Source organism: Artemia franciscana, chromosome 10 (genome assembly GCF_032884065.1).
Source record: "Artemia franciscana chromosome 10, ASM3288406v1, whole genome shotgun sequence".
NCBI classification, from domain to species: Eukaryota; Metazoa; Arthropoda; class Branchiopoda; order Anostraca; family Artemiidae; genus Artemia; species Artemia franciscana.
This window is the reverse complement of record NC_088872.1, coordinates 1,299,681-1,321,867: the sequence shown is the minus strand read 5'-3', so window position 1 is coordinate 1,321,867 and position 22,187 is coordinate 1,299,681. Positions and strand designations below refer to the sequence as shown.

At 35.0% G+C, this 22,187-nt stretch overlaps 1 protein-coding gene across 1 annotated transcript in view; it reads left to right on the top strand.

Moving 5' to 3' along the window:
• Nucleotides 1-21,574, top strand: part of LOC136032348 (solute carrier family 12 member 8-like) — a 52,719-nt gene extending 31,145 nt beyond the window's left edge. Inside the window, exon 6 of the mRNA XM_065712670.1 lies at nucleotides 21,450-21,574. Coding sequence (XP_065568742.1) covers nucleotides 21,450-21,574 — 125 coding nt within the window. The remainder of the gene's footprint in view (nucleotides 1-21,449) is intronic.
• Nucleotides 21,575-22,187: the final 613 nt, after the last annotated feature.

The following is a 22,187-nucleotide window of genomic DNA, read 5'->3' as shown; positions in this document are numbered from 1 at the left end:
ACGCAACCATTATGTGTCTCGTCCATTTGTGCAACATCACTTTCTTATATTCAGAATCAATAACCAATTTTTCACCCAAACTACGGGTCTAATAATCACCTTTTTTGGCCACTTCTTTCCATCGAATCTGTTGAAACCTCTGCTTTGAAATCTTTCCTCTGAATCAGTATTTCTCGAGTTGGTTTATGGATGAAGTTAATTCTGTGTGGAATGTCTATTAACATTATCTTGATAGATCTTTAAACTATATTCTGATTGTCAGTTCACCTAAGATCTGGAAGATAATCCTAATCTACCTTTTTTGACGTTTTAACTTTCAAAAGTCTCCTATTCTTGAGTTTTCCATTTACGCAGTTTTCCAACTTAATATAGCAATAAGTGTTTGTACTTTTCTCCTTGTGTAAGAAGAGGAGTGGTAATATCCTTATTTGATTGGATGCAAAGAATAGGTTTAAAAGCTCTCTTAGTCCCGTGATTGGAGTAATTCAAAGATGTTTTTATTGTGAAAAGAATAACCCATCAATTTGCCTGAAGCCAATATAGACAGAAGGTTAAAGAAAGCAGAAATAGATGATCAACATCACTAAGTCCGACTGAAAGCATTCCTGTAGCGGGCGTAAAAAAAACTTTCACTACTTTAACCATAAATCTGTAATGAAGAGACAAACTGGGAAGTGTTGAAAAAAGAAACCCTTAACAGAGGCAAGGAAAAATCAGCCCGATTGTGGGTAGTAGTGCTTATAGAAGTCTATGCTTTGTGGTGTTTCCTTTATTGGAACGATCTACTTATAACTAAGTGAGAGGCTATTGAAACATAAATCTTGAATTGACAAAGCCATGAAGCTATACCTAAGGCCCACAATTTTTATTCAGCTTTCGCTCTCAACATGTCTATGATAACTCAGAACAGATTATTTTATTCCAGGATGACGGCCCTTCTTAAAAATATCATGCAAGTTTTGAGCAAGGAAGCTTAAATCAAAAATATATATGCACAAAAAGTCACCACTAATAAGAGATACTGAAGAAACTTGTCTGATCCCAATCTATATGAACATTTTATATCCAATCCTGCGCTGTTCTTTTTTTCTTTCGTTCTTTTTTTAAACAAAGTCGTATATCGCAGCCTAATAGGGTTTCTGATAAAACCCTGTCTGGTTGGTGATTAACGTTCAAATTAAATCTCAATTGAAATTCTGAATCGCAGTTCAACATCGGATGTCACCCATTCACCGTTGCATAGAAAGGGCCTCTTATCGTACTGTTTGTTTTCAGGGTTTGTCTTTTTCATTGTACTTTCGATTCTTACCTGTGCTTTTTATTCTTATTTCTGCTCTGAGGATAGTTGAGAGGAGGTATCGACTAAAGTATTTGCATTGTATTCTCCCTTTTTCGCTGGCTGTGACTTTTTTTTCACTTTTTTCTTTGTTGCCATTTTCGTTTTGCATGATTAGCCATCGTGATCTCGGAAATCATTCCTAAGAGGACTCTGATAAAATTGAATTTATTCAAAAATTTCGACGAAATTTATGAGTAAATTTTGATCTAAAACTTTTTCATATTTTCCTGATGTCATCTCATCAAAAATATTTTTACCTTTTTCAAAGTATTTCGTTTGGGTAGGTTTTTCGTCTACGTGGGAGCCCTTTACCTGGAAATACATTAGAGACTCCTAGTCCCTTCCGCTCTGTGACAGAGTCTGATGGAGGAAGGGAATCTATTTTTCTGGCACAAATCAATTAAGTAATTCTCAAAAGAAGATCCATATAGAAATAAGGAGATTAGTATCCTTGCTGAAGATAAGAAGGTATATTGCAATTTATTTACTTTCTTACGCATTAACAAATCCGACTTCGTTAGTTTAGGTTTTTCTTTTTTTTAATATTTCGGAAGACCAGGGTTTTGTTCAAGGTCAAATAAATTTCAATTTGATATTAAACCATCATAAGGAAACTAAAAACGAGAAAAATAGTCCTCCGGTTTTTCCATTGGTTAACTTAATAGAACCGGTATGCTGGAAAGCCATGCAAGTGGTAGGATTAACAAATCAAACAGTTCGTGGTAACGAACTGTAGTAAGGAGCGACCCGGCTCAATAGTAACCAAAACTCTAAAAAATTGAATTTTGATATCAATAGCTACATCAAAAGAATCGCATTTTAATGCTTATTTTAAATATATAAGTTTCATCAAGTTTAGTCTTACCTATCAAAAGTTACGAGCCTGAGAAAATTTGCCTTATTTAAGAAAATAGGGAGAAACACCCCCTAAAAATCATAGGATCTTAACGAAAATGATACCATCAGATTTACCGTATCAGAGAACCCTACTATAGAAGTTTCAAGCGCCTATCTACAAAAATGTGGAAGTTTGTATTTTTTGCCAGAAGACAAATCACGGGTGCGTGTTTATTTGTTTTTTTTTTTTTTTTTTTCTTGTTCTTCTTTTCCCCAGGGGTCATCGTATCGACCAAGTGGTCCTAGAATGTCGCAAGAGGGCTCATTCTAACGTAAATGGAAAGCTCTAGTGCCCTTTTTAAGTGACCAAAACAATTGGAGGACATCTAGGTCCCCTCCCACGCTCATTTTTTTCCCAAAGTCAACGGATCAAAATTTTGAGATAGCCATTTTGTTCAGCATAGTCAAAAACCATAATAACTATGTCTTTGGGGATGACTTACTCCCCCAAAATCCCTGGGGGAGGGGCTGCAAGTTACAAACTTTGACCAGTGTTTACATATAGTAATGGTTATTGGAAAGTGTACAGACGTTTTCAGGGGGATTTTATTTTGTTTGGGGGTGGGGCTGAGGAGAGGAGGCTATGTTGGAGGATCTTTCCTTGGAGGAATCTGTCATGGGGGAAGAAAAATTCAATGAAAAGGGCGCAGGGTTCTCTAGCATTACTACAAGAAAACAATAAAAAATAAACATGAAAACGTTTTTTCCAATGAAAGGAAGAAGTAGCATTGAAACTTAAAACGAGCAGAGATAATTACGCATATGAGGGGTTCCAAAAATACTTTAGCATAAAGAGCGAGGTATTTAGGAGGAGATAAATACCTTACTCTTTATGCTAAAGTATTTTTAGTAATTTCAACTATTTATTCTACGGCCTTTCTGATTCAGGGGTCATTCTTAAAGAATCGGGACAAAACTTACGATTTAGTGTAAAGAGCGAGGTATTAACGAGGGTACAAACCCCCTCGTATACATAATAAAAATATAAGGTTATGAAAGTTTGTTACGTAAGTTAATTCTTAAGTTACGTGTATTTTTCAAACAGTTCGTGGTAACGAACTGTAGTAAGGAGCGACCCGGCTCAATAGTAACCAAAACTCTAAAAAATGGAATTTTGATACCAATAGCTGCATCAAAAGAATCGCATTTTAATGCTGGTTTTAAATATATAAGTTTCATCAAGTTTAGTCTTACCCATCAAATATTACGAGCCTGAGAAAACTTGCGTTATTTTAAAAAAAGGGGGGAAATGCCCCCTAAAAGTCATAGAATCTTAACGAAAATCACACCATCAGATTCAGCGTATCAGAGAACCCTACTGTAGAAGTTTCGAGCTCCTATCTACAAAAATGTGGAATTTTGCATTTTTTTGCCAGAAGGCAGATCACGGATGGGTGTTTATTTGTTTTTTTGTTTTTTTGTTTTTTTGTTTTTTTTCCCAGGGGTGATCGTATCGACCCAGTTGTCCTAGAATGTTGCAAGAGGGCTCATTCTAACGGAAATGAAAAGTTCTAGTGCCCTTTTTAAGTGACCAAAAAAATTGGAGGACACCTAGGCCCCCTCCCACGCTAATTATTTTCCCAAAGTCAACGGATCAAAATTCTGAGATAGTCATTTTATTCAGCGTAGTCGAAAAACCTTATAACTATGTCTTTGGGGACGACTTACTCCCCCACAGTCCCCGTGGGAGGGGCAACAAGTTACAAACTTTGACCTGTGCTTACATATAGTAATGGTTATTGGGAAGTATACAGGCGTTTTCAGGAGGATTTTTTTGGTTTTGGGGAGGGGTTGAGAAGAGGGGGATATGCTGGGGGAACTTTCCTTCGAGAACTTGTAATGGGAAAAGAAAATTTCCATGAAGGGAGAGCAGGATTTACTAGCATTATTTTAAAAACAAACAATTAAAAAATAAAAGTGAAAAAACTTTTTCAGCTGGAAGTAAGGAACAGCAATAAAACTTAAAACAAACAGAAATTATTACCCATATGAGGGACTCACCTCCTTCTAATACCTCGCTCTTTACGCTAAAGTATTTTCGGTAATTTCAACTACTTATTCTACGGCTTTTGTGATTCAGGGGGTCATTCTTTATGAATTGGGATAAAATTTAAGCTTTAGTGTAAAGAGCGAGGTACTGGCGATGGGGCGAATCCCCTCATATATGTAATAAAAACATGAGAATACAAAAGTTCTTTACGTAAGCTAATTTATAAGTTACGTAAATCTTTTACCAATAAAAAGATTCGTAAAAAATTAAAAGTTTGAGTTGCCTTTTTAATTAACCAAAAAATCGGGGGGCAACTAGGCTTCGTCCCCCGCTCTTTTTTTCTCAAAATCATTCGATCAAAATTATGAGAAAGCCATTGAGCCAAAAAAAAAAAATATGCAAATTTCGTCTTGATTATTCCTCTGCGGAGAGCCAAAATCAAAACATGCATTGATTCAAAAACGTTCAGAAATTAAATAAAAAAAAACAAGTTTTTTCAACTGAAAGTAAGGAGTGACATCAAAACTTAAAACGCACAGAAATTACTTCGTATATGAAAGAGGCTGCTTCCTAATCAACGCCCCGCTCTTTACGCTAAAGTTTTTTACTGTTTTAGAAAGAAGAATTGAGAGAAAGAGTCAAACTTTAGCGTAAAGAGCGGGGCGTTGATGAAGAAGCAGCCTCTTTCATATACGAAGTAATTTCTGTGCGTTTTAAGTTTTGTTGTCACTCCTTACTTTCAGTTGAAAAAACTTGTTTTTTTTATTTAATTACTAATAAGAACGTTCATTAAAAATTAAAAGTTATAGTTGCCTTTTTAAGTAACCAAAAAATTGGAGGGCAACTAGGCCTCCTTCTCCACCCCTTATTTCTCAAAATCGTCTGTTCAAAACTAAGAGAAAGCCATTTAGCCAAAAAAAGAATTAATATACAAGTTTCATTTTAATAATTTATGTGCAGAGACCCAAAACCAAACATGCATTAATTCAAAAACGTTCAGAAATTAAATAAAAAAAACTAATTTTTTAGCTGAAAGTAAGGAGCGACAATAAAACTTAAAACAAACAGAAATTACTCCGTATATGAAATGGGTTGTCCCCTCCGCAATCCCTCGCTCTTTACGCTGAAGTTTGACTCTGCCACAATTCTACTTTTTAAAACAATTAAAAGCTTTAGCGTAAAGAGCGAGGGATTACGGAGGGGACAACCCATTTCATATACGGAGTAATTTCTGTTCGTTTTAAGTTTTAATGTCGCTCCTTACTTTCAGCTAAAAAAATTATTTTTTTTTATTTAATCAAAGTTAAAAATCGAGTGGTAGGATCAACAGGACTGCTTCACGTACGTTGGTAGTGTTATTAGCAAAGACGGTGGGAGCATTGAATGTTAAAAGTAGAATAGCCAAAACTCGGGGTGCTTTTTCACAGTTGAAAAAGATTGGAAGAATAGAAAAAAAGTTTGCAAACAAAATTTTAAATTTTGGAAGTTACAGTGATGATAATGGTCAAATATGTTCTGAAGCATGGGCGCTCCGACAAGTGGATGAAGCTTTGCTCAGTGTTTTCCAGCGAAATCACCTACAGATTGTTCTGGGTATCCGGCTGACTGACAATATTTGAAATAGTAGGCTGTACGAACAGTATGATTCTATCCCGTTTTCTAGGGCTATAATGAAAGAAAGATTGAGATGGATAGGGCACGTTCTGCTGAAAAATTGCCGAAGATTGGCCTTTTCGGCCAACCTTTTTGGGTTAAACAATATACGAGAAGCAGATCGTCTGCCGCTCGGGTGGAAGGATGTCATAACGAAAGGTTTATGGGAAATGGGAACTTCCTGAGAGGGTGTAAAAAGGGAGATTTAGAATTGATTGGGATGAAGGAGCAGCGTGCGTAGCTGTGTTGGCCTAAGACGGCTCGGTGCTGCGATGATTCGTTAGCAGTAGTAGCAGATACTGCACTCTGGATAGGAAAAAGTAGATGGTCTTGCAAAAGCTTTCGCAAAGGTGTCCCAATTTTATGACACTGGAGTTTTTCCCTCCCCTTTTTACCACGAACAGATGCAAAAATAACTAGTGTAAATATAGTTAGGGACAAGGTGTTTAGAAGTCTTGGTCTACAAGATGCCACTAAGCAAGCCTTAGGTCCTGAGACGATCCTGAATCTGGTCCTCGAAAAGTTTGCCCATTACCTTGTCGGTTCTCCCGCTTCCTTGTTTATATTACATAAAAAAACTAGTTTTTCTAACCGAAAGTAAGGAGCGACATTAAAACTTTAAACGAACAGAAATTACTCCGTATATGAAATGGGTTGTCCCCTCCGCAATCCCTCGCTCTTTATGCTAAAGCTTTTAATTGTTTTAAAAAGCAGAATTGTGGTAAAGAGTCAAACTTTAGCGTAAAGAGCGAAGGATTGCGGAGGGGATTTTTATGTAATTTCTGAACATTTTTGATTTAATGCATGTTTGATTTCGGCTCTCCACACATAAATTATTAAAATGAAATTTACTTTTTAATTCCTTTTTTGGCTAAATGGCTTTCCCTTAGTTCTGATCAGACGATTTTGAGAAATATGGGATGGGAAGGAGGCCTAGTTGCCATGCAATTTTTTGGTTACACAAAAAGGCAACTATAAATTTTACTTTTTAATATATTTTTTATTAGTAAAAAATATACGTAACTTAAGATATAACTTACGTAACAAACTTTTATATTCTTAAATTTTTATTATGTATATGAGAGGGTTTGTACCCTCGTTAATACCTCGCTCTTTACACTAAATCGTAAGTTTTGTGCCAATTCTTTAAGAATGACCCCTGAATCAGAAAGGCCGTAGAATAAATAGTTGAAATTACTAAAAATACTATAGGATAAAGAGCGTGGTATTTATCTCCTCCTAAATACCTCGCTCTTTATGCTAAAGTATTTTTAGAACCCCTCATATGCGTAATAATCTCTGTTCGTTTTAAGTTTCAATGAAAGAATTAAGTAATAATTCGTAAGTTTCAATAAGTTTCCTTACTTTCAATTGAAAGAATTTTTCCATGTTTATTTTTTCATTGTTTTTTTTTTATACTAATTTTAGAAAATCCTGCGCCCTTTTCATTGAATTTCTGTTCCCCCATGACATATTTCTCCGAGGAAAGATCCTTCCACATAGCCCCCTCCCCTCAACCCCACCCCCAAAACCAAAAATATCCTCTGAAAACGACTGTACACTTCCCAATAACCATTATTATATGTAAACACCGGTCGAAGTTTGTAACTTGCAGCCCCTCCCCCAGGGACTGTGGGGGAGTAAGTCACTCCCAAAGACATAGTTATTATGGTTTTTGACTATGCGGAACAAATTGGCTATCTCAAAATTTTGATCTGTTGACTTTGGAGAAAAAATGAGCGTGGGAGGGGTCCTAGGTGCCCTCCAATTTTTTGGTCACTTAAAAAGGGCACTAGAACTTTTCATTTCCGTTAGAATGAGCCCTCTTGCAAAATTCTAGGACCACATGGTTGATGCGATGACCCCTGGGGAAAAAATAAAACAAACAAATAAACACGCACCCGTGATTTGTCTTCTGGCAAAAGATACGAGATTCCACGTTTTTTTAGATAGGAGCTTGAAAATTTTTGCTATACAGTTCTCTGATGCGCTGAATGCGATGGTGTGATTTTCGTTAAGATTCTGTGACTTTTGAGGGGTGTTTTCCCCTATTTTCTAAAATAAGACAAATTTTCTCATGCTCGTAAATTTTGATTACAAAGACCAAATTTGATGAAACTTATATATTTAAAATCAGCATGAAAATCCGATTCTTTTGATGTATATTTTAGCATCAAAATTCCGTTATTTAGAGTTTCGTTTACTATTGAGCCGGGTCGCTCCTTACTACAGTTCGTTACCACGAACTGTTTGAAAAGAAAATAATTCGGTATTTCGGGGCTCCTGACATTATTACTCCTTTGCGGAAGTTAGGCTCAAAATTGGAAAAGGATTATATTTTTTCTCTGGGCCCCTTCCACCTCTTAGTTCGTTTATTTTCCCGTTAGTTTTCACCTGTTTTCGCTTTATAGTTGTGTTATCTCTTAGCAGTTCTTTCGTTAGTTGAGTCATGGTTGTGGTATATATGTTTTATCGCTCGTATAGTTGTGTTATTTTCAAATTATACTCCATAATAGAGAGGCTCCGAACACCCAGCATTGTATATTAAGCTCTGAATTTGACGTTTTTTTCTAATGTGACCAGATTCGTCCTGCGCCTTGCGCCCTTTTCATTGAATTTTTCTTCCCCCATTACATATTTCTCCAAGGAAAGATCCTCCCACATAGCCCCCTCCCCTCAACCCTGCCCCCAAAACCAAAAAATCCCCCTGAAAACGTCTGTACACTTCCCAATAACCATTATTATATGTAAACACTGGTCGAAGTTTGTAACTTTCAGCCCCTCCCCCAGGGACTTTGGGGGAGTAATTCATCCCCAAAGACATAGTTATTATGGTTTTTGACTATGCTGAACAAAATGGCTATCTCAAAATTTTGATCCGTTGACTTTGGGAGAAACATGAGCGTGGGAGGGGGCCTAGATGCCCTCCAATTTTTTTGGTCACTTAAAAAGGGCACTAGAAATTTTCATTTCAGTTAGAATGAGCCCTCTTGCGACATTCTAGGACCACTTGGTCGATACGATGAACCCTGCGGAAAAGAAAAAAAAACAAATAAACACGCATCCGTGATTTGTCTTCTGGCAAAAAATACAAAATTCCACATTTTTGTAGATAGGGCTTGAAACTTCTACAATAGGGTTCTCTGATACGCTGAATCTGATGGTGTCATTTTCGTTACGACTTTTACTGCTAATCCTACGACTTTTAGGGGGTGTTTCCCCCTATTTTCCTAAATAAGGCAAATTTTCTCAGGCTCGTAACTATTGATTGGTAAGACTAAACTTGATAAACTTAATTTATTTAAAATCAGCATTAAAATGCAATTCTTTTGATGTAGCTATTGATATCAAAATTCAATTTTTTAGAGTTTTGGTTACTATTGAGCCGGATCGCTCCTTACTACAATTCGTTACCACGAACTGTTTGATTAAATAAAAAAAACAAGTTTTGTTAAGGAGCAACATTAAAACTTGAAACGAAGAGAAGTTATTCCGTATCTGAAAGGGGCTGTCCCCTCATCCACGCCTCGCTCTTTACGCTAAAGTTTGACTCTTCTTCAAAGCTCTATCTTTTAAAACAATGAAAACTTTAGTGTAAAAAGCGTGTCGTTGAGGAAAAGACAGCCCCTTTCATATACGGAATAATTTCTGTTCATTTTGAGTTTTAATATCGCTCCTTACTTTCAGTTAAAAAAAAAACTTTTTTTTATTTAATTTCTGAACGTTTTTGAATTAATGCAGGTTTTGAATTAGGCTAACCGTATATGAATAATTGAAACGAAATTTGTATATTAATTTTATTTTTTTTTTAACTAATAATAATCTTATGATAACCTAAGTTTGATTTTTGTTCCAGTTGTTTAAGAATGACTCGTGAATCACAAAGGCTGTTTAATTTAAATAATGACCTTTTTAAAAGTTAGAAAAGAAACTAGAAAAGTTAGAAAAGCGTAAGAGCGAGCTATTGAGGAGAGGCAACCCCCCTCATATACGTAATATTTTCTGTTCGTTTTATGTTTTTTATTGCTTCTAACTTTCAGTTGAAAAACCTTGTTTTTTATTTAATTGCTGATCTTTTTCAAATAATGTCGGGAAATCCAACTCCCCCTCCATGGAAAATTTCCTTCCCCCACGAGAAATTTCTCCATGGAAAGATTCTTCCACGTAACTTAAATTAGCGATATTTACGGAACTAATTTAGACCATTATATTATAGACCAGCACTTGATTGAGGCCTTGACCCTACTCATCCATACGATCACATAGGTCAAACAGCACAGCCATACACAATCAACCATAAAGAATAATCCATGGACAGGCAGTCATGTCGTCAATAAGTATAAGTCGTCATTTACCAAACAATAGAAACAATAAAGACAAATAATTCAGAGGCAACAACCCAACACAAGGGCTCATCAGGAGAATACACTTGCCTATAGAGTTTCGCCACATTAAATTCTCTACCCAGTCAAGTGTTGTGGCTACCACAGAATATCCATGGCATCCCCGTGTCAGGTATCACCCCCAAAATACATGCCTATGAAAAAAAAAACAGCAAATGTAAAACAACCAAGTAACATTCTTCGATGTCCCATTGTCTGTGCATATAAATAGATTGTCAGGTTTACCGACTCTTGAACATGCAACATATAAATGTCCATGGGAAAAACAATCCGTATTCAGATCTATACCTCATGATTCTAATATATATATATATATATATATATATATATATATATATATATATATATATATATATATATATATATATATATATATATATATATATATATATATATATATATATATATGTGATTCCTCGGCACGCTTTCTGTTCTTACTTTCTCTATCAGCCGCAAGCCTGTTTTCTTGCTGTTCTTGTGATTCCTCGGCATGCTTTCTTTTCTTACTTTCTCTATCAGCCGCAAGTTCTTTGGCATAGACTCTTTGAGCAGCTTCCTCGGCTGTTGCCATTGTAGGTTCTTCAGTCATTTTACAATTAAACATTTTTCCGTCCACGATCTTCTTACAATTCAAAATTTGTCTTTGAACGATTTTCTTAAATACATTTAATGACGTCATCGTCATAACGAACATGAGGACAACTAACTTCATGACGACATGATGACATGACGTCACTCGACAGACATAACCCACAGACAACTTATTTTTATATATATACTAGCTGTTGGGGTGGCGCTTAGCGCCGCCCCAACACCTAGTTGGTGGGGGCGGTGGGGGACCTGTGAATATATATATATATATATATATATATATATATATATATATATATATATATATATATATATATATATATATATATATATATATATATATATATATATATATATATATATATATATAATGTTTTTAACTACGTAAAACTTGCGAATATACAAAATTCTTTGCTGTCCCATTGTCTGTGCATATAAACAGATTGTCAGGTTTACCGACTCTTGAACATGCAACATATAATGGTCATTGGAAAAACAATCCGTATTCAGATCTTTACCTCATGATTCTAATGGTTGCCCTTGAGCTTTGTTGATGGTGATTGCTAATCGACCATTCCCTGTGTCGCCGTCGTCATTTATATACCCCCCTGTGCCCCAGGCGTCCCCGTTGTAGTTGTGTCCCTGTGTCCCGGTCGTCATTTATATTCCCTGTGTCCCGGTCCTCATTTGTGTCCCGGTGTCCCAGTCTGTGATTTCTCTTTGAGTGTCCCGGGCGTCATTTATATTCTTTGTGTCCCGGCGTCCCGGTCGTCATTTGTGTCCCGGTGTTCCGGTCTGTACATACATTCGTTTTTGAATTGGTCTTTTTTTTAGATTTTAGTTTTTTACCTTTTTTTAGTTTTTTTTGTTATACCTCATGATTCTAACGATTGCCCTTGAGCTTTGTTGATGGTGATTGCTAATCGAACATTCCTGTGTCCCCGTCGTCATTTATATATCCCCCTGTGCCCCCCGGCGTCCCCGTTGTAGTTGTGTCCCTGTGTCTCGGTCGTCATTTATATTCCCTGTGTCCCGGTCGTCATTTGTATCCCGGTGTCCCGGTCTGTATATACATTCGTTTTTGAAATAGTATATGATGAAATAAATTTTTGTATTTTTCCCCTTTTTTTCTTTTTATTTTTTTTTTATTTTTATTTTTTTAGTTTTGTTTTTCTCCTTTATTTTTCATTTTTTTCCTTTTTCTTATTTTTTTTTCTTTTTTAGTTTTTTCTAGTTTTTTATCTTTTTTAGTTTTTTTATTAGTTTTCAGTTTTTTTCTTTTTAGTTTTATTGTAGTTTTTACCTTTTTTTTAGTTTTTTTAGTTTTTTTTTACTTATGTCCTGGTCGTCATTTATACTCCCTGTGTCCCGGTCGTCATTTGTGTCCCGGTGCTTTGTTGATGGTGATTGCTAATCGAACATTCCTTGTGTCCCGGTCGCTTTCTCTTTGAGTGTCCTGGTCGTCATTTATATTCCCTATGTGCCGGTGTCCCGGTCGTCATTTGTGTCCCGATGTCCCGGTCTGTAATTTCGTCAGTCAAAAACATGACGTCAGCTGACACACAAACATGACGTCACTCGACAGACACAGACACACACAGACAACTTATATATATATATATATATATATATATATATATATATATATATATATATATATATATATATATATGTGTGTGTATTATATATATATATATATATAAATAAGTTGTCTGTGGATGTGTGGGTCTGTCTGTCGGGTGACGTCATGTTTGTGTGTTAACTGACGTCATGAAGTTAGTTGTCGTCATTTTTGTTATGACGGTGACGTCATTAAAGATATTTAAGACATGCGTTCACGTAGAAATCTAATAATGTTTAACTGTAAAATGACTGATGAACTTACAATGGCAACAGCCGAGGAAGATGCTCAAAGATTCTATGCCAAAAAACTTGCTGCTGATAGAGAAAGTAAGAAAAGAAAGCGTGCCGAGGAATCAAAAGAACAGCAAAGAAACAGGCTTGAGGCTGATAGAGAAAGAAAGAACAGAAAGCGTGCCGAGGAACTACCAGAGCAACGCGAAACCAGACTTGCTGCTAAAAGAGAAAGTGAAAAAAGAAGGCGTGCCGAGGAACTACCAGAGCAACATGAAACCAGACTTGCTGCTAAAAGAGAAAGTGAAAAAAGAAGGCATGCCGAGGAACTACCAGAGCAACATGTAACCAGACTTGCTGCTAAATGAAAAAGTGAAAAAAGAAGGCGTGCCGAGGAATCACAAGAACAGCAAGAAATCAGGCTTGCTGCTGATAGAGAAAGTAAGAAAAGAAAGCGTGCCGAGGAATCAGAGCAACCTGATAGTTATCGCCTGGCATTCAGGTACAGCCCAGTCGATGATTATAGCTTGAGTAGATGTGTTCAAATCGGGACTATGTCTAAAATTTGTCCCTATTGCAAGGCCTTGAAATTCAATGGTGAAACAATGGGAATGTGTTGCGCCTCAGGAAAAGTTAAACTTCCTCTATTGGCTACACCACCAGACCCATTGAAGACTTTCTTTACTGGAACTACGTCAGAATCTAAGCGTTTTTTGTCACAAATCAGAAAATATAACTCATGTTTCCAAACGACGTCGTTTGAAGCCCAAATCGAAAATCCAGATCAATTTATGTCTACTTTCAAAGTAAAAGGGCAAATTTATCATAGAGCAGGGTCCCTTCTACCATTCTCAGGCGAGAATCATAAATTTTTACAATTGTACTTCATCAGTGATTGAAATTCTGAATTGAATGCACGTTGCGAAATTTCTCCCAACGTTGAAAGGACAATCGTTTCCCAATTGCAACATCTTTTCCACGAAAATAACAATTTAGTGCGTCTGTTCAAAAGAGCCATCGATTTGATGCCTACTGATATGCATGTTTGTTTGTTTGAAAAAAGAGCGTTTGCATATGACGTCATTATTAGTACATAAGGCTTTGTATATGCACAGACAATGGGAAAGCCAAGAATGTTGTATATTCGCAAGTTTTACGTAGTTTTAAACACATATATAAGTCTATCTATATTCACAGGTGGGACACAGGGACACAACTACAATGGCGCGTAACTAATATGGCGCGTAACGACTTACGCGCGCGGGGGGTTTGGGGGGGGGGCGCGAAGCGCCCCACCAACTAGGTGTTGGGGTGGCGCGAAGCGCCCCCCAACAGCTAGTATATATATATATATATATATATATATATATATATATATATATATATATATATATATATATATATATATATATATATATATATATATATATATATATATATATATATATATATATATATATATATATATATATATATATATATATATATGTGTGTGTGTGTTTTTTTATATAACTTTTTCACATATTAACAAAAATTTGATGATATATTTCTTCCATAATTCTATTAATTTTCTCCTCAAATGGATTAAGATGATTGTTAGGATGGGACGGCTTAGGAATTACTTCTTATAAAGAATAAAAGACAAATTTTCACTCTTTACTCCTAGGTACAGATTAAAAATTACTATGAATATTCTGTAAAATTTCTTATATTTAAATTGCTCTTTTGTTTTTGTATTCCATAGGAACTAAGCACCTTCTTAAAAAAAATAGATATACTGATTTTTGCTCTGCAAAATACTTGTTTAAATAAATATCTAGGTAAAATGATACATGTTTGTCAAATTTCGACGTTGAGGAGTAAAAATGCATCTCGAGTAAAGCTGGCACAATATTACTGTATTTTATAATAAATCATATTTCTCGCTGAATCTGTTGTACTCCACAAAGAAAAAGGTAACAAAGTTGCCCCCCTTCCCCTCTTCCCCGTAACAAGGATTTTACACTCGGTATTAAGCCACTAAAGCAAATATTCCTACTGCTACTACTAATAACTCACTGCAGCACCAAGACAAAGCTGTCTGAGGCCAACAGAGGTACGTATCCTCCTCCTCCACCATAGCCTATTGTAGACCTTCCTCTTCGCATCCTCCCAGGAAGTTCCCATTTCCCTTAAATCTCTCCTTTCGACATCCTCCCACCCCATTCAGGGACAACCTATTTTTTCTGCGCGTTTATCGCACGAGAGGTGGACTAGATTTATAATCAAGATGTTTTTGTTTAGGACTTCAGTGACATCTTTAAAAAATTATACCTGCAGGCAGCAGAAAAATGGCTTCCTATGAATTCAAGTCTCATTGGCATTGACATCTTATTCGTGAGCAAAAAGTTGCTAAAGATTACGAATTACTAAATTTAGTAAAAGTCTGTCCAAAAATGTTACGTTAGGTGATTTTTACTAGGAAAATGAAAAACGCTGAATAAAATATACTTTACACCTATACGAAAGAAGAACAGAAATAAATTTAATACAAAGAAAGTACGCTTGTGGTTATTGCTAAGTCTCAGCGGCTTCTCTGACTCCGCGTCTAATGTTAGCCATCTTAAAAAAAAACTGCTAAACTGAGGATCTGTTTTAATGGACTTAGTATTGGAGTCACTCATTTTCAGAGCCTGAATGATGTGTCAGAAAGGGTGTTGTCTCAACAAGAACATTCTCAAAACTCTAAAGTTAAAAGGGTTCTTAACTTGGGATATTATGGTAAAATTTTCTAAGGATTCTTCTATAATTTTCATCCTGGTCGAGTACTTATTAAAATTCGATGGTTAGCTTTGTCAAATAAATGTGAATCCTCCCCTTCATCCAAACCCCCAGATATGGACGCGTAATTATTTATTCGTTGTTGTTGGCAAAAGTTATTTTCTTTAGTATAATCATTGATTCTTATATAGGCAAGTGCAATTTAAATATATTTAAAGCCCTACATTTTGTAAGGTTGCCATACTTTTGTTTTGATGTATTTAATCTTAGGATATATGTCCATAGAGATGTTACACATTAGCAGAGTATTGGTATCATTTTTCCAGATATTGTGTTTGTACGACGTAGTGTTATATTTCCCTTTTTTCATTTATAGCATTTTGTTTGAAACATTCTTTGCAGATCGATGAAAAGAATTTGTAAATTCTACCCCCACGCGCTGGCTGCACACCAATCACTTTCGACAATTAAAAAGGGGACTATCCCTTTTAATTTCCAATCGAATGAGCCCTAAACAGAGTTTTGTATGACGACTCCTTCTGTACGAAGTGCCATGGTCTAAAAACACCCCCCAACAAAAAAAAATAACAATACATTGTGCCCGCATGGTTCTTTACTTCAGTAGCGCTATTGCGCTGTCTATGATTATCGACTTTTGGATGCGTTTCAATGGCTCATGAGTAGCCAGGCCAAAATAAGTGAGGATGGCACTCCCGTGATATACTATTTGTAAGGGACTAATATGGCACATGGAGGCCAGGGGACCTAGAATCTTTCAACGACATACCATTTTATAAAAAAAAAATTCTTAATGACATTCATGAATGGTTTTTTTCGCAAATTAAAAAAAAAATATTCACAAAACATGAATTTTAAGCGAACTAAAGGACTTCATAGAGAAATAAAGTCAAATAACCCTCAAAGTAGAACACTATGGAGTCTAATAAAAAAAAAACAAACAGATATAAATATTTTTTTCCGAAAAAGACTATGTTAATAGAAAATAAACAAAAATTATTTTTGAGAATTTTTTCCGCAAAATCAGTTTTTCAAAGAAGAGTAGATCTTCATTAAGCCAAAAAATAAGTGGAAACACTTTAAATAACTTTTTAAGCGTATAACTACCAAAAATCACAATCAATAAATAACTTAAAGACAAAACGAATAGAACTTACAGTAAATAATCAGGTCATACTGAAAACAAGCAAAATCAACATGAGTAGGGCTGACGACCCACACACCCTCTCAAGATCAGAACATAATTCGCAAAGCCAGTTGTGCTTTCAAAGGAAAGCTGAACCATCTTCATGGCTTTAACAACAAGGAAAATCATTTCATTTTGTTATTTTGTTCGTTTTAGATTTGACTTGAATAATCAATCTAATGTTTTTGTTTTAAGATTTTTTATTCATTTATGCTAACAATCTTTTATATTTATGTTTAATCTAGTTTTTTTAATTTCTGTTTGTTTTAAGCTTAATTTACTCTTTTATCGTAATATCTGGTCGTTTTGAGTTTGCCATAGTACTAGGGCGTTATCATATTAAGGTGAACCCACAAAAAAAGACATTGATATTATCAAGAGCTTGAAGCGATTGAAACATTTCTCTATGATATTGCAGTAGCATGTGTGTGCTACAATTCAACAGACAATGTATGAAGTATATTGAGGGGGATCGGGAGGGGGAATACAAAGAAGGGGATTGTAAAGCTGATGGGTTTTGATTGTGAAATTCATGAAGGTTTCTTTTACAGTCTTTTAGTCTTTTTGGAAGGTTTTTCCTTCCAGTCTTTTCCCTCAAGAAAGTGCAAAAAAAAACTTCTTTTGCGCCATACAATTCCAATGGTGTACTTTTCATTTCGATCTAAATCTTTTCGATTAAGGAGATTCCAGGCTCTTTTCGCAAATTCCTATAAATTTGTTTTACCTTGAACGTCTACAAATTACGATTTCTAAATACACTTAAATAACAATTCTTTTGTCATTAGACAGTTTCTTTTTCAAAGTAGGTTTTAGAACTCCTCTTGCTTTGGGCAATGGTTCATTATATACTAGGTTGCAGCTATCCCTGCAACAATGGTCAATCATTACTGCACTTTCGAGTAAGGAATTAATTAAAAAAAGAAATATTTTTTTCTGATCCAACAGTTCGTGGTAACGAACTGTAGTAAGGTGCGACCCGGCTGAATAGTAACCAAAACGCTAAAAAATGGAATTTTGATACCAATAGTTAAATCAAAAGAATTATATTTTAATGCTGATTTTAAATATATAAGTTTCATCAAGGTTAGTTTTACCCATCAAAAGTTACGAGCCTGAGAAAATTTGCATCATTTTCGAAAATAGGGGGAAACACCCCCTAAAGGTGATACAATCTTAACGAAAATCATACCACCAGATTCAGCGTATCAGAGAACCTTATTGTACAAGTTTCAAGCTCCTATCTATAAAAATGTGTAATTTCGCATTTTTTGCCAGAATACAGATCAAGGAAGCGTGTTTACTGTTTTTTTGTTTGTTTTTTTTTCTCAGGGGTGATCGTATCGACCCAGTTGTCCTAGAATCTTGCGAGAGGGCTCATTCTAACGGAAAAAAAGTTCTAGTACCCTTTTTAAGTGACCAAAAAATTGGAGGGTACCTAGACCCGCTCCAACGCCAATTATTTTTCCAAAGTCACCGGATCAAAAGTCTGAGATAGCCATTTTATTCACCGTAGTCGAAAAACCTTATAACTATGTCTTTGGGGGCGATTTACTCCCCCACAGTCCTCCTGGGAGGGGCTACAAGTTACAAACTTTGACCAGTGCTTACATATAGTAATGGTTATTTGGAAGTGGACAGACGTTTTCAGGGGGATTTTTAGGTTGGGGGGGGGAGGGTTGAGAAGAGGGATATATGTTGGGTGAATTTTCCTTGGAGGAATGTGTCGTGGTGGAAGAAAATTTTCATGAAGGGAGCGCAGGATTTTCTAGCATTATTAAAAAAAAAAACAATGAAAAAATAAATATGAAAAAGTTTTTTCAACTGAAAGTAAGGAGAGGCATTAAAACTTAAAACGAACAGAAATTATTACGCATATGATGGGCTCGCCTCTTCCTAATGCCCCGCTCTTTACGCTAAAGTATTTTTAGTAATTTCAACTATTTATTCTACGGCTTTGTGATTCAGGGGTCATTCTTAAGGAATAGGGACAAAATTTAAGCTTTAGTGTAAAGAGCGAGGTACTGACGAGGGGGTGAGCCCCCCCATATACGTAATAAAAAGATGAGAATCCATAAGTTCTTTGCGTAAGCTAACTTGCAAGTTACGTATATCTTCTACTAATAAAAACATTCGTTAAAAAATTAAAAGTTCTAGTTGCCTTTTTAAGTAACCAAAAATCGGAGGGCAACTAGGCCTCCTCCCGCGCTCCCTTTTTACTCAAAATAATTCGATCAACACTATGAGAAAGCCATTTAGCCAAAAAAAAAACAAATATGCAAATTTCGTTTTAATTATTCATCTGCGGAAAGCCATAATCAAAACATGCATTGATTCAAAAACATTCAGAATTTAAATATAAAAAAACAAGCTTTTTTAACAGAAAGTAAGGAGCGGCATTAAAACCTAAAACGAACAGAAGTCACTTCGTATATGAAAGGGGCTGCTTCCTCATCAACGCCCCGCTCTTTACGCTAAAGTTTTTTACTATTTTAAAAAGTGGAGTTAAGAGAAAGAGTCAAACTTTAGCGTAAAGAGCGGGGCGTTGATGAGGAAGCAGCCCCTTTCATATACGAAATAATTTCTGTTTGTTTTAAGTTTTAATGCCGCTCCTTACTTTCCGTTAAAAAAACTTTATTTTTATTTAATTACTTAAAAAGGCCACTAGAACCTTCTATTTCATTTACGAATGTTTTTATTATTAATAAATATACGTAGCTTACAAATTAACTTGCGCAACGGACTTCTGTATTCGTATATTTTTATTACGTATATGAGCAGGTTCGCCCTCTCGTCAATAATTCGTTGTTTACACTAAAGTTAAAATTTAGTTCCAATTCCCTAAGAATTAAATAAAAAAACATGTTTTTCAACTGAAAATAAGGAGCAACATTAAAACTTCGAACAGAATTATTACGTAAAGGGTTTTCCCTTCCTGAGTACCTCACTCTTTGCACTAAAGTTTTTTTAAAATTTTTAAAAAGCTTATTATTCTAATTAAAAGGCCCTTGTGTATCAGGAATCATTCTTAAATAATTGGAATCAAAAGTCAAACTTCAGCGTAAAGAGTGAGGTACTGCGGAGCGGGCAACCCCCTCATATACGTACTAATTTCTGTTCGTTTTAAGTTTTAATGTTGTTCCTTACTTTCAGTTGAGAAAATTTGTATTTTTTATTTAATTTCATATTAAATTACAATTACATTTGAGACAGAGTATTTAAAGAAGTGGATTAGAAAAATAACAATTTTTTCTGCGCTGTGATTTTTTATTGTTATAGCAGATAGTTTGGATCCAATGTTGCAGCAAACCTAATAAAAGAACGAACCTAATAGTAACTTAAATTAAAGAAAACAAATGTTCTAATATAATAACACTTATTCGGAAATGGTAGCTATTATCCTCGTTAAACTTAAAAGTAAAAAGCAATGATAAAAATGAATTGTTCGGAATTTCAAAAAAGCTCCAAAACTCGAGAACATCCCTCCTTGGACGATACGATACTTTATTGATAAACATCACAATTATAACTCTTTACATTATACATCTAGTGCACTGATGATAAAACATGCGTTTTTGTTGACATGCAGTAGTAAAAAGTAACCATTTTCTAAACACACCAAAAAATAAAGTAATAAATAGCTAACAAAAAAAAGAAAAAACATACCACAAAAAAAATAAGGATCAATCTTCTTCACAATATCCCCTCAAGAAAAACAAAAACAAAACTAAAACTCAACAACCCTACTCCCTCAGTACCATCCCTCCACCCAGTCCTCTTTACCACCCCTAACAAACCAGACCTCCCTACCACCTGCTATCTCCTCACAAATAAATACAAATTCAACTATTCCTTATTAAATGATCTTTTAACTTTCCCTTAATCTCTAGAAGATGCTCAGCTACATGAAAACCTACAGGAAAAAATGAAGTAACTAATGATCAAAAGAAGATTCCTTGAATAAACAAAACCTGGTCTATGATTATAATTTTTTTACAATAGAAATAATAATTTTTTACACAATTAACGATTATTAATTAACAAATAACACAATTACATTAAGTCTGATTTAAACTTTACACTGTTATGAACTAAAAAGTATGTAGATAATAAGCATCCAACGACTTTTCGAAAAAAGCAGCTATCCCTACTTAGTTTTCTGTCCAAATATCATTATTGATTACTGTTCCAAATATGCTTAAAATGTAATTGGCATTCTTCTTTATTGGAGCGTTTTAAACAGTTAATTTTCTGTTTCAAGTTCAAAATATAGTTTGTGTTCGAAAAATACTTGAAACAAGATTGATATTTTTATGCAACATTAATGATATTTTTTTGTGGCTCAAGCATATTTTTCACAAATCTGTTTCATTTCAACATAGTATTTTTCAGCTGACCTTGCACAATCTATTCCATGTGATATTTTCTAATTACAAAGCTGGCACTAGTTGTGCCACAATCTGTGAGACTTACCGCATTTTCTTTTAATAAGCACCTCCAAGTGATCCCTCAAAACTTATCTTTTCTGTGTATTGATCAAGAAAATTGTTTAGATTTGATACAACAACGAGCACTTCCGTTTATACTGACCACAGCACGAGGGTATCTTTTCTCTCCAGAAAGCCCACTTAGAGCCCAAATTTTTCTACCAAAACCTTAGCATTACTGACACGGGAACATTCTCCTCGGTTTGAACAAAAAATTTCTAAGAACAAGTGTAAATGAGAAACAGCTTATAGTACGGCTTGCTATTATTTACAGCTAATGAATATAGCTCCAAAAAAGCAGGGGGATATACCCCTGCTTTAAACCCTGCCATGGGCATAAAGCCGAAACTGCCGAATGTACGAAAAGTATTGAATATCATAATAATCATGATATTTTAAGACGACAGGCGAAATCCCTCCCTGGGTCAACATGTCTGAATATAAACCTAATATCTGTAGTAATTTGTTTCGATTTTACTAAATTTTGTTTTTATAACTAGGTGCTTAGGTTTTAGCCCCTAGACTTCGCATCTCCCCTTTAATTTTGATGTCATGACGATTGTTCTCTTAACTTTTTGTATTTTTAAATAATTTTGCTATTGTTAACTCTTTCTACGGACAAAAATACAATATTATACTAGACACATGAATCAACTTTCATATGACAAAAAATATAAAATACTGCTGTCAAAATTTACAAATATGTACCGTGAGCAGTTTACATAATATTCTTGGCTTTTAGTAATTTAAACTTTTACCCCCTCCTCAAACCTCCTTGTCAAGGTTACTACAGTTATTCCTATAGTTTCGTGTATTTTTTAATAATTTTATTGTTTTTATTCATAACTATATACAATAACTATCAAACATAAATCATTGTTTGTAATTAAAAAAGTAAAGGTACTTGGAGTACAATTTTTCACTGAAAGCACACACCCTTTCCTCAAGAGAAACATCTGTTGAAACCTTTGGGTAGTCATATTCGGCAATCCAGCGGACGTATTCACGGATT